The sequence below is a fragment of the Mustela erminea genome, chromosome 2 (genome assembly GCF_009829155.1).
Source record: "Mustela erminea isolate mMusErm1 chromosome 2, mMusErm1.Pri, whole genome shotgun sequence".
NCBI lineage: Eukaryota > Metazoa > Chordata > Mammalia > Carnivora > Mustelidae > Mustela > Mustela erminea.
Window position 1 is genome coordinate 27,171,796 of NC_045615.1, and position 16,406 is coordinate 27,188,201.

A 16,406-nucleotide genomic window follows, 5' to 3' on the forward strand; every position below is an offset into this window, starting at 1 on the left:
TTGAATCATTTGTGGTTATGATCATATTTATTTCATTTATATCAACTCTGTGGGCTTAGCAGTACTCAGACATATAGTATACATTTTCTTATTTTGCATGAAATTATTGTTCATATTATTAATGATAGTAGGTATTTTTGAATGCTTATTATATACCAAGTTGGATTTATTCATCACAGCAACCCTTTTAATTAGGTATTATTCTTTTAATAAAGATGAACAAATTAGGATTTACAGAGATTTAAAATTTATGAAAGGTCAGTTAGCTAGTAAGTGGTAGAGCTCAGATTTAAACTAAGTCCATCTGACTGTAGAGTTCTCCTTAAACACACTCTCTCTTTATTTTTTAAAAATTTTATTTATTTGAGAGAGACAGAGTAGCAATAGAGATAGAGCATAAGTGGGGAGGAGATCGAGAAGCAGGCTCCCCACTGATCAGGGAGCATAATGTCGAACTCAATCCCAGGATCCTAGAACCTGACCTGAGCCAAAGGCAGATGTTTGACTGAGCCACCCAGGTGCCCCTTAAACACTCTTTTATGAAGATCTGTCAGCTTCTTGAGATATTACTAGTGAACAAGCTAAAAAGTTATTGCTTTAGTTGGTTACAAAGTTTTAAAATATTGGGTACTTTAAACATTTAACGTGGTATCAGTAACTGCATGAACTTTCATATATACTCACTGAATTTATTTTGATTTTATTTGAGGACATGGAAAATAGAAAAACTGGCAGAAAACTAAAGATCATTGTATGTCATATAATTTTCAAAAAGCATATTCTATAAACTAGACCAGTTTTCTTCATTTCGATCCCTGGCAAGATTAAAAGCAATGTCTGCAAGTATCTTAGGAGGAAGCAGTAATCACTCTGACAACGTATAAATTCACACAGAATAGAGTATGTCAAATACATTTTTTTGTATGTTGTTTTTAGGGTTATAGGCTAGAAGTTCAGTTCTCAAACTGTATGGTGAAGCAACCTAGAGCATCATAGTGCCTTGGATATTTTATAATTTTGAAGGAAGCACAACTATATCTTTTGGACAAAGCACAGATAACTACTCTTAAACAGTTTGGACCTAACTAATAAATGAAATTGCTAGGTATTTCTGTTGGCCTAGAGGCAGTATGAAAAAATTAATTAGATACCTAGTAGAGTAGATAAACCTCAGCAGTATATTATTTGTATTCATAGGATGCTAATTAATATTTTTATGTCATCCAAATAAAAAAATTTTAGAGGCTTGTCATGAAACTAATCTTACTTTTTAAGGTGGGCATAGAAAAAACATTTAAAGGATGCAGTCATCGTATTTCATACAGAAGATACTAAATGGAAAGAAATAGTAAATAGATTAGGTAAGGTAAGATTGATTAGGACACAAAGAAATCTCTGTAGACCATAGCTACAGTGAACTTGAATTGGATAAAATTTAACAGGAATAAATTTGATGTACTTTTGAGTCTGAAGAATGATCTTCCCCAAAAAATACATAGTTGAAAAAGGTTTATAAATAGCATGCATTAAAAAAAAAATAAACTAAATAGCCTTCCTTTTCTCATGGATCAAATTATAGCCCCTAAATGGCTTACAATGTCTCATAGAGGCCTCTGTACTCTTTCTTATTTTGGTGGTTCTGCTTTCTATACTTCTAGGAGTGAAGAGATAAAAGACATTTTCCCCCCCATCTTATTCCTTTGCATCTGCTGCTTCCTCTGCATAACATACCTTTGCCTCTGCCCACTTTGCTTGGCTAATGCCTGTTCATTATTCTGGCCTTGGTTTATGTTAACAGTTATTTATTAGCTCTATAAAATAAAATTGAGGACCTGCTTGAGGAATTCTGGCTTTTAATTTTGCCAGGTAAGTCCAATAAAAAAAAAAGTTATCAGCCCTAATTCCATCCTTTGACAAAAGAATGGACTTTTTTCCTTTTTTTTTTTTTTTTTTTAAGTAGCCTCCACATTCAGCATGGAGCCCGCTTGAGCTCATGACCCCTGAGATCGAGACCTGACTAGGAGTTGGAGGCTGGGGCGCCTGGGTGGCTTAGTTGGTTAAGCGTCTGACTCTTGATTTTGGCTCCAGTCATGATCTCAGGGTTGTGAGATCAAGCCCTCTGTTGGGATCAGCACTCAACAAGGACTCTGCTCCAGATTCTCCCTCTCCCTCTGGCTCTCCCTGCTGCATTCACTCTTTCTCTGTCTTTGTCTCAAATAAAAAATATTTTAAAAAAGACTCAGACACTTAAGTGACTGGGCCACCTAGGCGCTCCAAAGGAGTGGACATTTTATTTTATTATTTTTTTAAAGATTTTATTTATTTGACAGAGAGGTCACAAGTAGGCAGAGGGGCAGGCAGAGAGAGAGGGGGAATCAGGCTCCCTGCTGAGCAGAGAACCCGATTCAGGGTTCTAGTCTTTTCTATTGTTTTTCTTTTCATTTATAAGGAGTTTGCAGGAGAGAAGCAGATCTTTGATACATGATTTAAACTTCCTTTTTTTTTTTAAGATTTTATTTATTTATTTGACAGAGAGAGAGGGAGACAGTGAGAGAGGGAACACAAGCAAAGGAAGTGGGAGAGGGAGAAGCAGACTCCCCGCTGAGCAGGCAGCCAGATGTGATGCGGTGCTCCATTCCAGGACCCTGGGATCATGACCTGAGTCAAAAGCAGCCACTTAACTAAGCCACCCAGGGGCCCCCAACTTGCTTCTTTTTCCTTAATTTAACCTATTGTGAATATGTGAATATATTCTCTACCAGGATCTGAACTTAAGAGAAATAAACTTGACTGCTCAGCATTAAATTATAAAATCAACACACTAAAAAAGAATAAAAGAAATAAGCTGTAAACCTAATGAGATGGAATGGCTTGTTGACAAAGACAAGGTTTTTGTTGAGACCTGATCCCATTAACATGTACAAATAAAAAAATTAACTTACGAGGATGATAGTAAATGCAAAGGTAATGATGAGAGAGATGAAGGGTGCCCCAAAAGCTCCCCTTTAGCTATCTAAGCAATGACCAAGGAAGGAATGCTCAATTCATCCTTAAGGCCTCTTCAAACAGGCTCATTTCTACTGTAAAGAAGCATGTGTCCTGTTGTGACAGCATTTCATAAGACCAACTAATTCAGGCTTAGAACAGCGGTAGTGACTAGCCAGTATTCATTCTCTGACCAGTGGTATTCTATCACTAAGTTTTCTATAGTTGTCAATAATATAAAGAAAAAAAAAAAGAATCCTATGTGAAAGGGAGATGACAAGGTACTTAGCTTCCAGTATTTTTAAAAATAGGAAATATGTAAGCAATCTTGAACTCAGCAATGGAAACAATATTAAAAGGGAACTTCTTGTTCCCTTTTAATATTTTAAAATATTTTAAAAATTAAATATTTTAAATGTTTAAATATTTATTTAAATATTTAAATATATTTAATAAATTAAATATATAATTAAATAAATATTTAAATATTTTAAAAACTCAATGTTTTTGAGTAAAGCAGAACACTGAGGAGCAAAGTTAATAGCTTAAGTTTGAGGGAGTTATAAAAGTTGTTGATCCATGACAGTGGAAAAGGATTATAGCATATATGTAAATATGAGACAAAGAGGATTATGAAGCATGGGGTTAGGAGAATATCATACAAATAGCAGTAAAATTGTTTCCTTACCAATGATTACTAGTTATAAAAGATAAGGGTATTTATTTATCTATGTATATAAATAAATAAGTAAATAAATAAACCCTGTTATATATATATGATATGTATATTTATTATAAAATAGAAAAGCCTGGAACGTAGTATAATTATATTGTGCTATAAGAATATAAATACCTATAGGATTCTTTTTTTTTTTTTTTTTAAGATTTTATTTTATTTCAGGGAGAACACAAGCAGGGGAGCGGCAAAGGGAGAGGGAGAAGTAGGCTATATCCCAGGACCCTGGGATCATGACCTGAGCTGAAGGCAGACAGTTAACCAACTGAGCCAACCAGGCACCCCTCACACAGGATTCTTGAGTTGGGTTTTTTAAAAAGATTTTATTTATTTATATGAGAGAAAGAGGAAGAACATGTAGCGGGTGGGTAGAGGGAGAGGAAGAAGCAGACTCCCCACTGAACAGGGAGCCCGACATGGGGCTCAATGCCAAGATGCCAAGATTATGATCTGAGCAGGAGGCAGATACTTAACCAACTGAGCTACCCAGGTGCCCCTCACATAGGATTCTTAACCAAACATTCATACATCTTGTCTCTCCCTTTTGTTCATGGAAAGGTGAAACCCGAAGGAAAGTCACCAGTGGGTTTTCTGTCTTGTTTTTCTGTTTGCCAAAGTGATACAGGTTAGTTTCAAAAAAAGTATGAAGCATAAGGAGGGTGTTAGCAGGAATGGAAATCACTACTTATCTCTACAGAGATAGTTCCTGTGAAGACTTTGGTCTATTTTCTTTGCATTTTTTTCCTTAGTTAGTGGAGATAAAATCATATGTACAAATTTGTATCTTTTTTTAAAATCTATTTTTTTTAAAGATTTTATTTATTTATTTGACAGAGAGAAATTACAAGTACACTGAGAGGCAGGCAGAGAGAGAGAGAGAGAAGGAAGCAGGCTCCCTGCTGAGCAGAGAGCCCGATGCGGGACTCGATCCCAGGACCCTGAGATCATGACCTGAGCCGAAGGCAGCGGCTTAACCCACTGAGCCACCCAGGCGCCCCTAAAATCTATTTTTATTTAACATTTTTACCATAATATTTTCCCATGCTAAATTGTTTTCAAGGGAGTTTTGATGTCTCTGTAGGATTCCAGGGTCTGAATTATCATATTTTATGTAACCAATCTCCTACTGTAATTGTAATTTTTTAAAAAGATTTTATTTATTTATTTGACAGAGAGAGATCACAAGTAGGCAGAGAGGCAGGCAGAGGGAGAGGAAGAAGTAGGCTCCCTGCCGAGCAGAGAGCCGGATGCGGGACTCGATCCCAGGACCCTGAGATCATGACCTGAGCTGAAGGCAGAGGCTTAACCCACTGAGCCACCCATGTGCCCCTGTTTGTAATTTTTTATTTGTTTGAAATTTTTTTTGCCAAATTTTATTTTTTGTTATTTCTGTATAATAAAATCTTAGAAGGGCAACTATTAGATTAAAGAAGTGGGTCAGTTATGTTCTTCGTGAAGATTCTAGAAAGAAGTATTAATATATTAATTAAACTTATTTAACTAAATGTATTTATTAACTAAATAGTACTGAATTTCTGTTTGGGAAAGTTGAACCAATTTATGTTCAATCTAACAGTATATGATAGTGCCCATTTTATTACATGCTGGCCAGTACCAGTAGCTTCTTAGGAGCTAAAGAAGTTTTTTTAAAAATACAAAGTTTGAAATTAAAGTAGTAGAGGAGATGAAGTTTTCTCTGTATTCTATACTGGTTACGTAAAAGGATATTGATAAACTAAGTACTTATAAGAATAGCGATTTATGAGGATGATGATGACAATAATAAAAATGGAGTTAATATTCAGTTGGGCACTTTCTGCCAATACCAGTTTGAAGTAATTTACAAATATAGTCAATTCTCATTATTTGTGGAGTGTGTGTGTATGAATTTGACTACTTGCTAAAATTTATATGTTAAAAAAAAAATTTATATGTAACCCCAGCAGTATTCCCAGTATTCCACAGTCATTCATGGATGTGTACAGAGCAGCAAAAAAATTATGGTTGTCCAGTGCACATATTCCAATCTGAAAAGGCAATACTTTCTTGTTTCAGCACTTGCAAACAAATGTAGTTTTCGTGGTGTATTTATTACCAAAGTTTGCATTTTTGTGCATCATCTTGGTGATTTCACTGTTTAAAATGGCTCTCAAACAGCACTGAAGTACTGTCGGATGTTTCTAAGTGCAGGAAGGCTGTGATGTACCTCATGGAGAAAATATTTGTGTCAAATAAGCTTTGCTCCAGTGTGAGATAGAGTTTAGTGGCTTAGAGTTCATGGTGTATACATTAAATAAGGTGTCTTTAAATAGAAACATACATAAAACAATGTTATATATATCAGTCCATTTTGGAAGATGTTGTAACAAGAGGCCAGTAGGAACATAACTGTATATTTTTTCCTATGGGTGGTAGTTTAGTATTGGCTAATTAATTGTTCATGGTGACCTTACAGAACATAACTACCATGAATAATGGCAATTGACCATAGTATTAACTCATTTATTTATCACCAATGCCATGGGGCAGGTATTATAATTCTCCGTTTTACAGATTAAGAAATTGAGGCACTGCATAAACAAATGATTTGTTGAAGTCCACATAACTGTTAGTAAAACCAGGAGTTGAAATTGGACAGTTTGTTTCCAAAGTTCACTCGCTTCACTTGTGCAATATTGAATTTTGTGAGGATTAAAATAATTTATTAGGAAAATTAAAGAAGCTGGGAGAATTTAGCCACCATTAAAGAAAGCATGCTTAAAGGAGCAAGCCTAAAAAAATTGGATAGCTTTTCATTTAAAAGAGAAATTAGACTTACTTATATTTCCACCACGTAGAATTACTATGTCTTGGAGAAGTCGAGGAACTGATTTTAGCCCAGTATTAGGGCTGTTCAATGGCCAGCCTATCGTAGGATTTAATGAATATCCTCAGACTGAAACTATTAATCTAGAGATTTGAATGACCATGTGTCAGGAAATCCAGATGGGAATAGAGGAATGCTTTATTCAGCAAGAAGTTAGACTAGTTAATACTTAAGGTCTCCTCCAATTTAAATATTATGATTCTTTTGTCGTGTGCTTTTTAGTGGCCATTAGCATTAAAGAACATTTTCCTCACACTGTAATGCAACTGGTTTTATTGTTATTTGTATGTCATTGTTCTTGCTGGTCAGTTCTTTCCCCTAATTCAAATTGAATCAGCAAATTGATATTTATGGTCAACTCACTCTTTCATATTCTCTTTTCCTTATATTTTTGGATCATCCCTATTTGCCTGCTCCCCTCCTTATGGCTTTACCTATTTTTCCTCTTCCCTTATTATCAATAACTCTGGCCAGTCTGACTTCACGTGTATGTCTCTTAACACACCGCTTCAATTAGCTTTCTCTTTAAGACTTTTTTTTTAGCAGTTTTAGGTTTACAGCAAAACTGAGGGAGAATGTACAGAGATTTCCCATCTATTATCCCTGTCCCCACATTTACATAGCCTTCCCCCCTATGAGCATCTTGGATCAGAGTGGTACACTGTTGTAGCTGATGATCTTAAATTCAGTTAGTTTTTTATTATTAGAGCCTCAGCCATGTAAGACCATTTTATAAAACTATTGACTACCTCTTAACACTTGTGTTTTACTTTTCCAGAGTCTTTTTCTCTAGTGCATCGTTTAATTTGTTTAAAGTTGATAGCAGTTCCATTCCATCAGATCAACATTATGCCAGTTAAACAGAGGAGGAAGCTTAATGAATAAATCTCATCTCATTAACTCTGTGCCACTCCAGCTCTTTTACCTTAAACCATACTGACTCATTTTTTTATTTCTCAGATTATTTCTTCTACGTGTATTGCTACTTATTTTTGTGTTGTTTTTACCCCTTAATCACTCAAAATCATCCCTCAAAATTTTTAAATATCCCTTACGTGTAAAAGATTTGAGCCATGGATGTGAAGTAACCTACCCAGATGTTGGTACTTATTCATGCCTTTGTAATAAGAAAAGGAAAGGGAAGAACTTACTTCTCCCTGCCCCACCAAAGATAATTCCTTCTATTTAATGCATTTTAATGTCTCTATATTTTACTTTCCAAATTCCTAATTTCTTACTTTATAATTGTGGTTTATATAGTGTTTGTGTTACCATTACTTTATTATTAATTTAGACTACTGTTTTATTGATTTTAAGTGGAATAATTTTGGAACTCAAAAGATGGAGAAGACAGAATGTTTGTCTAAAATAGTATGTGCCTATGAGTTCCTAATGTGTAATGAAGAAAATGACCATTGAGTAAATTGACTATTTCTGGTTTCTCTCTGTGAATGTAGCATGGATAGTTTGTGCTAATAGTCTAGCAGTTTTATAGTTTTAGAGAGGAATAAGAATGTGAGTAGTATGAGTTCTTATTTTGGTACATACAAAGTAGTAACAAATGTGAGAAATAAAGACAGTATATTTATAGGTTTTTAAGTGTTGTCAGGTGTCATAGAATCAATTAAAGATTTTGTCCTTTTATTCTTTTAATAAGGTTCATTGTTCTCATTTTTGTATATATTAAATCAAACTTGAATTTTTGGAACTCTGTTTATACATCTTTACATCTTCAAAGACAGATAAAATATTGGTAAATAGTTGGCACTCAATATTTGTTTAATAAAAGGGAGGGGAAAAGAAAAAATGTTAAGCAAAAATCACTACAGGATTTAAGTTTGTGATTGAAAACAATGAGTTATGTAACCTACTTATTTAAACCAGCTTAGGAAAAGACTTTTCAGTGACTCTAAACCTATAAATCACATAAATAAATAGAATGGGAATACTTTATAGATTTGAATGGTATGAAAATCTATAAATCAAAACCATTATACATATGACCATGTTTTACTAAAATAATTCCATGCAACTATTGTATTAATGTGTCAGTTGGAGATTTAGAGTGACAAACATTGGACGTGGTATCAGGATGAGAAATGAAACATGTTTTACTTTTATTAAGGTTAGAGATGCATTCAGAATACAAAGAGAGGGATCAGCAATTTTATTTAATTGTAAGTGATGCTGTAAACTTCCAGGACCCCACAAAAGAACCTTAACCAGTAGAAGTGCAGCTTCAGTGTCTGAGTGTGTGAGTGTTCTTAAAGATTATGGACCCTCTTCAGGCCAAGCCATATATAAAGGGACTATACCTGACTAGGACGCAGCCTTTTCTAGATATATCCAGGGAGATATATTGCATCCAGACTAGATATTAATCCCATAATTATGTGGTGCATAATATGACTACTAGAGGATAGCACATGTGCACTACAGAGGCATAACCAAATTCTCATTCATTATTCTTAATCTATTCAAACCTCTGTGGGTTATGTGAAGTACATTCCTGAATTTGGTAATGTGGAACTAGATTAAGAGTTAACTACCTACATATACCTGATAGTCATAATAAAAGGCTTTTAACCAGCTATAGAGATTACCTAACCCTAGAAGATGCCAGTGATGAAAATCAGGAAGTGTTTAAAACTATTGGAAGACAGAAAAGATATTACTTCATGTATTATTCAGAACATAAGTTAGTTAAGGTTTTTTATTTTTTATTTTTTAATTTTTTAAATTCATTATCTTAGTTATGCTCTTAAATAGAGGCTGTAGGTAGTTTGTGTGCCTTAGTAGCCAAAATATCAGTAGATGCACAATCACTTGTTCATCTTTTTTTTTTTTTTTTTTTTTTTTAAAGATTTTATTTATTTATTTGACAGAGAGAAATCACAAGTAGGCAGAGAGGCAGGCAGAGAGAGAGAGGAGGAAGCAGGCTCCCTGCTGAGCAGAGAGCCCGATGTGGGACTCGATCCCAGGACCCTGAGATCATGACCTGAGCCGAAGGCAGCGGCTTAACCCACTGAGCCACCCAGGCGCCCCACTTGTTCATCTTTTTAACTACCTCCAGAATTAACTGCAGTTGATATTATGAGTTCTCTGATTATTGGGGCTACGTTTTATTTATTTTTGTATCTTTCAAAATATATAACAGGCATAATATATAAAAGGCAAAATATATATTAGGTACAGTAGAACAGGTACAATATATATTAGATGTTCAGTAAATGTTGTTTATATATATTTTTTAAATTAAAACTTAAATTTTTAAAAATTAAAAAAAATTATTTTTGAGAGAGGGAGCACATGCAAGCAGGGTTGGGAGGGGCAGAGGGAGAGGGGGAGAGAGAATCTTTTTTTTTTTTTTTTTTAAGATTTTATTTATTTATTTGACAGAGATCACAAGTAGGCAGAGAGGCAGACAGAGAGAGAGAGAGGAGGAAGCAGGCTCCCTGCAGAGCAGAGACCCCAATGTGGGGCTCGATCCCAGGACCCTGGGATCATGACCTGAGCTGAAGGCAGAGGCTTTAAACCCACTGAGACACGCAGGTGCCCCAGCAGGCTCCAGACTTAGTGTGGAGCCCAACTCAGGCCTCGCTCTCACAACCCTGAGATCATGACTTGAGCTGAAATCAAGAGTTGATGCTTAACTGACAGAACCAGCTAGTCATCCTTGTATTTTTCATTTGTAGTCTAAGCTCAACATGTTTACATTCTTTTATAATTAGGAGTGAAAGGTACAGAAATATAACCTTTACATTTTACTTTTTAATAGTTATGATACTCCAGGAATTTAGACATTGGTTTTTACTGTATTTTGAAAACTCACACAAACATTTTATTCATTTTTGAAATTGCTACTATACTGCTTTAATTTTAGTTCAGTGCTGTTTAAAGAAGGTTCTTAGATATATTTGGTACAGAGTTCTGTGATGAGTTTCACTACTTGGACACTATGGAGATTCTTCTATAATTAAATATAGTCCAAAACAATTTTATGTGTTTATAAGTTGAATAGCGTAAGTAAATGTGAGAGAAACCTTCTTGGTAAGATTTGGAATAGTAGTATAGATTTTACTTCTATTTAAAATAGTGAAGAGGGGTTGGCTCAGTTGGGCATCTGCCTTCGGCTCAGGTCATGATCCCAGGGTCCTGGGATTGAGACCCACATTGGGCTCCCTGCTCAGCAGGGAGCCTGCTTCTCCTTTTCCCACTCCCCTTGCTTGTATTCCCTCTCTCCCTGTCCCCTCTCTCTCTGTCAAGTAAATAAATCATTAAAAAAAAAAAGCGAAGAATATGATTTAGGTAGTAGATAATAAAATATATAGCTATTTCATTACAGGGGAAGGTTTTATTTCTTGTTCTGCAACAAAGAAAACATTTAGAATAAGGCTAATTTTTAACTTTTTGAAATACTTAATGTTCAGAATTTCTAACTTTTGCTATTTGTCCAAATTACACAGGCAAAAGGGGCAGCTAGCTGTGGAAAGAGCTAAACAAGTGGAGGAGTTCCTACAGCGAAAGCGGGAAGCACGGCAAAATAAAGCTCGAGCCGAAGGACATATGGTATGATTTTTTTTTTTTTTTTGAGATTTTGAACATATTAATATTCAAAGTGAAGGTCTGGAACAAGGTAGGTATAAATGAATTCTAAATCTTTACAAACATTTACTCTAAACTTTATAAACTTGTGATATATCTTAACCGTATGTCTTCTGCCATATTCTTTGTACCAAGGCGAAATTCTGTGGATGTTTTGGTTAACTAGGAGTAAGTTCATAGCTGTATTCTTCCTTTAAAAAGAGAAGTAGATTTAGCAACCTAGATATTTGTATTAAAACAAGTGAGTTTTTACATTGCTAGATTTTTTTTCAGACATGCTTTTGGTTTTAAATACTTTTAAGTAGCAAAGAATTTTGAGAGAAAACTGGGAAACAGTTTGATAAATGTGTATAACTGTATTATCTTCTCAAACGCACATTAGAAGCAAAAGTATATTAAAACCCCCATTATGCCAGCTAACTTAATTAAGTCATGTACCCAAGAAAATATTAACAGTTTTTAGATCATTTTAGTAGTTAAAACTTAATAGTTTGACTTGTAGAGGTACACAAAGTGCCTTTTGACCTTTTGTCTACAAAACAATTGATGATTGTTTCTATCAGCTCACCACTCCATGAAGAATCCTACTAACATAAAAAATAGGTCAATTATATGATACTATGTTTTGATTACATTTATAACTGCTGTAAATTCATAAGTGGTATCTTTGTGAGTTAATGTAATTATTTCAATTTGGGATATTTTTCTTTGAAATAATATCATTGAAAGATTGCTTAGTTTTTTTTAATGGTTATGCTTTATATTTTAACACGTGAATTTGTTTTTCTAATCTTGGAATTAATCTCTATTTGTATCCTTCCTGTAGATGGTACAAGAGAACCTCCTGTGTTTTCTCTTACCCCGTATCTCCAAAGTTAATAGCATTTGGAATTTTAGTTACAGATTTTAATTTAAAATATTTTAAAACAATTATTAGACTTGTCAGGATTTATATATTTCTTTCCTCATCATTACATTCTGTTCTGCCCTCACTTTATTTTTCTTTATGATGGAGAATATTCTCTGGCAATTCTTTTGGACAGAAACTTCCCAAGATATGTTGGGAATCTTCATTTTGTCCTCATGCTTAAATGATAAGTTGTAGTGGTGGTCAGTTGGTGAATATGTTTAGCATTTGTATGTCTGAAAAATTATTTTGCCTTTTTTGAGGAACATTCTTCGTGAGTGTAATATTATATGTTGAGATTTTTTTTCTTCAGTACTTTAAAGTTGTTTCTCCAGTTATCTTTTGGCATGTCTGTTTCTGACAAGTTCATTGTCATTCTTATCTTTCTCCTGTATATGTAATATTTCTTTCTTCTCTACTGACTTTTAACATATCAATGGACACAATTTGGTTACAGTGTAGCTTTGTGTAGTTTTCTTCATGTTTATTTTGTTGGAATTCATTGGGTGTCTTGGATCTGTGGATTTATAATTTTCATCAAGTTTAGAAAAATTACATTTATTATTTATTCAAAAATATTTTTTCATTCTCTGTTTTTGATTCTGAGACTCTCAGTACCCATCCACTGGACCATGTGATGCTCTCTCAACAGCTCATAGAAGGCCTGTTCATTTTTTTCCCACTCTTTATTATATTTTTTATTTTAAATAGCTTTTATTTCAGTATCTTCAGGTTCATTAATCTTGTCTTCTGCTTTGTTTAATCTATAAATCCCATGCAGACATTGTGGTTTCTTTTAATCTCAGAAAACTTTTTCACCTTAACATTTTTTATTTCTTAAAGTTTATTTGGGTCATTTTTATATTTTCCGTGTCTCTTTTTATAATGTTTATGCTTTTCTCTACATTCTTGAATTCGAATATAATAGCTGTTTTAATGACCTTATGTAATAATTTTGTTATCTTTGTCATTTCTAATTGGTTTTTCTCCTCATTAGGGTCTTTTCCTGCTTCTTCACATACCTGGTAATTTGCTGGATGCCAAGGCATTGTGTGTGTGTGTGTGTGTGTGTGTGTGTGTAAAAATCTTGGATTTTTTCATATTTAAATATGGTGGGGCTTTATTCAGGGATGCAGTTAAGATACTAGGAAATAGTTTTTTGAGTCTTTCGAGGTTTGCTTCTAAGATCTGCTGGGCAGATCCAGAACAGCCTTAAGTCTAGAACTAATTTGGCCCCATTGCTTCAAATACTGCTTCTCCTTTTTCTCTTAAGAGAATTCCTATTAGATGGATAGATTGGAACTTTCATCAAATGTGCTTTTCTCTATACTTCTGTTTCACCTTTTGTCCCTTTCTCATCCTTTTTATCCCTTTCTCTCTTACTACTGTATTTTAGAAATATTCCTAGATCTGGTTTTTAGCTCACTAATATATTCTTAAGTATTATCTACTCTATAGTTCAGCCCACCTAATGAGTTTTTTCTTTTCATTTAGAAACTTGGGTTTTCATGTCCATGAACTGTAATTAGTTTTCCCCTAAATCTCCTTAATCATATTCTAATTTCTCTGATAATACTACAGTTACTACAAAATCTTGTTTTTAGTTTGCTGTCATTAGTTTTCTCTGTTTTTGAGTTCTCTGTTTCACAGTGGTGGCGTTCATCAAATTCTTGGTGTTCTTGACAATATTCATATTTGGAGTAGCTATTATTTGCTCATTACCTTTGTTTGGTCTCCTGGTGAGATGGGAGAATGCTACTGACCTGTCTCCTACATAGTTTTTAGTGAGAGTAGGGAATGGATGGGACATGTATTGATAATCTGCCAGGCAAATTTATTTTCTGGGCTAAGGAGACTGTCATTCTTCTTCATTATAACCAGTCATTCAGAGGATTAGCCTGTCTTTTACCACTATGCGCTCTCTGATCACTCCTATCTGAAGGTGACTGACTACTTTCTGGCTTGTGGAGATGAGTAATGCAATAGAGGTAACCCTCTTACTGCAACCACTGTTATCTGCTTCTAGACCTTCTCGTGTTTTTAGCTTCCAAGAATTCTGAGAGCATGCTTCATGTTGCTCATACCTTCTGTGATAGTATTCTATCTGACATGCTTTTGCTAATAAAGTTTCTCACTTAAAACTGATTTTGTGTACTTTTCTTTATCTCTGGATTCCTTCTGTACTTGGAACTACCAAGACTTTTGTTTGTTTTTGAGTCCTAATACATATTCACTTTAAACGGCTTTCTTCTTGGATTTTGCAAGAAGAGAAGCTATAGTGTCATGCTGCCATCTTACAAACAGAATTTAGTATTTTTATCTTGTTAGCATTAAAAAAAAAATCCTTAGAGATGAGCAGTGCATTTTGACTGATTTTTTATGACCTTCAAGATTCATTTTATTAAACTGTATAGAATTTCATTCCTTAGATGACTAAATGTATACATAAAACTTTACCTTAGAAATATGTAAGAGTGAAGAATTTTTATTTTACTATTTTATATTTGGATATTGCCTCATATATTAAATTTTTTATATCCACTAATTTAAAACCAAGGCAGTTAAAAATTTTGGGAGTAGTAGCTTAATTAATGAAATGTTACTTAATTAAAGCTTACTCACATATAGTTTGTCTCTAGAGTAATTTATCATCTTAAGATTGAATAAGAATATATTAACTAGTAATGTGAGGTAGTAAATGGAAGTGAGAGCTAAAGTTAACTGTGGGGAAGGCCTACAGATTTTAAGTTTGAAATTAGAACTTTTTTATGATGAGACAGAGGTACTATTTGAAATTTGCCTTTCTGTATTAGTTTTCTATTGCTGTGTAACAAATGACCATAAACTTAGTGGCTTAAAGCAATACAAGTTTATTATAGTTTCTGTGTGTCAGCAATTTGACCTGTTTTAACTGGATCCTCTGCTCATGGTCTCATAAAGCTGAAATCATGGTTCAGCCAGCTGTGTCCTTATCTGATGCTCAAGTAGGGCAAGATCTTCACTGCTTAGGGTGTTGGTAGGTTTCTTTTTCTTGCTGTAATAGGATTGAGGTCTTCATTGTCTGACTAGCTTTTGACCAGGAGTCAGTCTCAATTCTAAGAGACCACTGTCAGGTCTTTGCCATGTGGCCCCCTTCATGTCCGCAACAGATAATTTCTTGTGCATCAGACCCCTCCCATACTTCAAGTTCCTGACTGCCACTTCTACATCCAGCTGGAAAAAACTCTGATTTTAAAGAGCTCATGTGATATCACATCACACCTGTCAAAATGGGTAGTATCAAATAAGAAATAACAAGTGTTGATGAGGACATGGAGGAGAGACCCCTTGTGCTGTGAGTAGTAATGTAAAGTGGTACGGCTACTGTGGAAAATAGTATGGAAGTTTCTCAGAAAATTAAAAATAGAAATATCAGCGGACTCAGCAATTCCATTTTTGATTATTTACCCAAAATAAACAAAGGTACTAATTCAAAAAGATATATGCACCTGTGTGGTTATTGCAGCATTATTTACAAAAGCCAAGTTATGGAAACCACCTAAGTGTCCACTCATAGATGAATGAATAAAGAAGAGATTGTATGTACACACACGCATGAACGTGCACATGCGCGCGCGCGCGCACACACACACACACACACACACACACACACACAGGAATACTACTCAGCCATGAAAAAGAATGAAATCTTAACATACATGACAACATAGTTAGACCTAGAAAATGTTATGCTAAGTGAAATAAGTCAGGGAAAGACAATAAACTGTATGACCTCATTTATATATGGAATCAAAATCAAAGTAAGAAATAGATTCATAAATACAGAGAACGAATTGGTGGTTGCCAGAGGGGCTAAGAGTGAGAGGATGGACAAAATGGGTGAAGGGGATTAAGTAGTACAAACTTACAGTTACAAAATAAATAAGTGATGGGGATGTAAACTATGGCATAGGATTTATAGTCAGTTATGTTGTAGTAAGTATGTATAGTTACAGATGGTAACTAGACTTAACTATAGGATCATTTTGTAATGTAAATAGATGCTGAATCACTATATTGTACACCTGAAACTAATATAATATTGTATGTCAACTACACTTCAGTTTAAAGAAAAAAGAAATAGCTCACAAATATCTCCTGTCAATGAATAAATATGTAAACAAATGAATAAATGGGTACGATTGTACCCATATATTGTACGATTGTACCCATATATTGTACGATTGTACATATATTTTTATCCCCAGGGGTACAGGTCTGTGAATCACCAGGTTTACACACTTCACAGCACTCACCAAAGCACATAC

General features: G+C 34.3%; 1 protein-coding gene across 7 annotated transcripts in view; it reads left to right on the top strand.

The window, feature by feature from the left end:
• The window catches only part of NEK1 (NIMA related kinase 1), a 216,186-nt gene that overhangs the window by 66,507 nt on the left and 133,273 nt on the right, over positions 1–16,406 (top strand). For all 7 annotated transcript variants that reach the window (XM_032332563.1, XM_032332561.1, XM_032332564.1 and 4 more), the window contains one exon: positions 11,054–11,156. In XM_032332563.1, the coding sequence (XP_032188454.1) occupies positions 11,054–11,156 (103 nt within the window). The remainder of the gene's footprint in view (positions 1–11,053; positions 11,157–16,406) is intronic.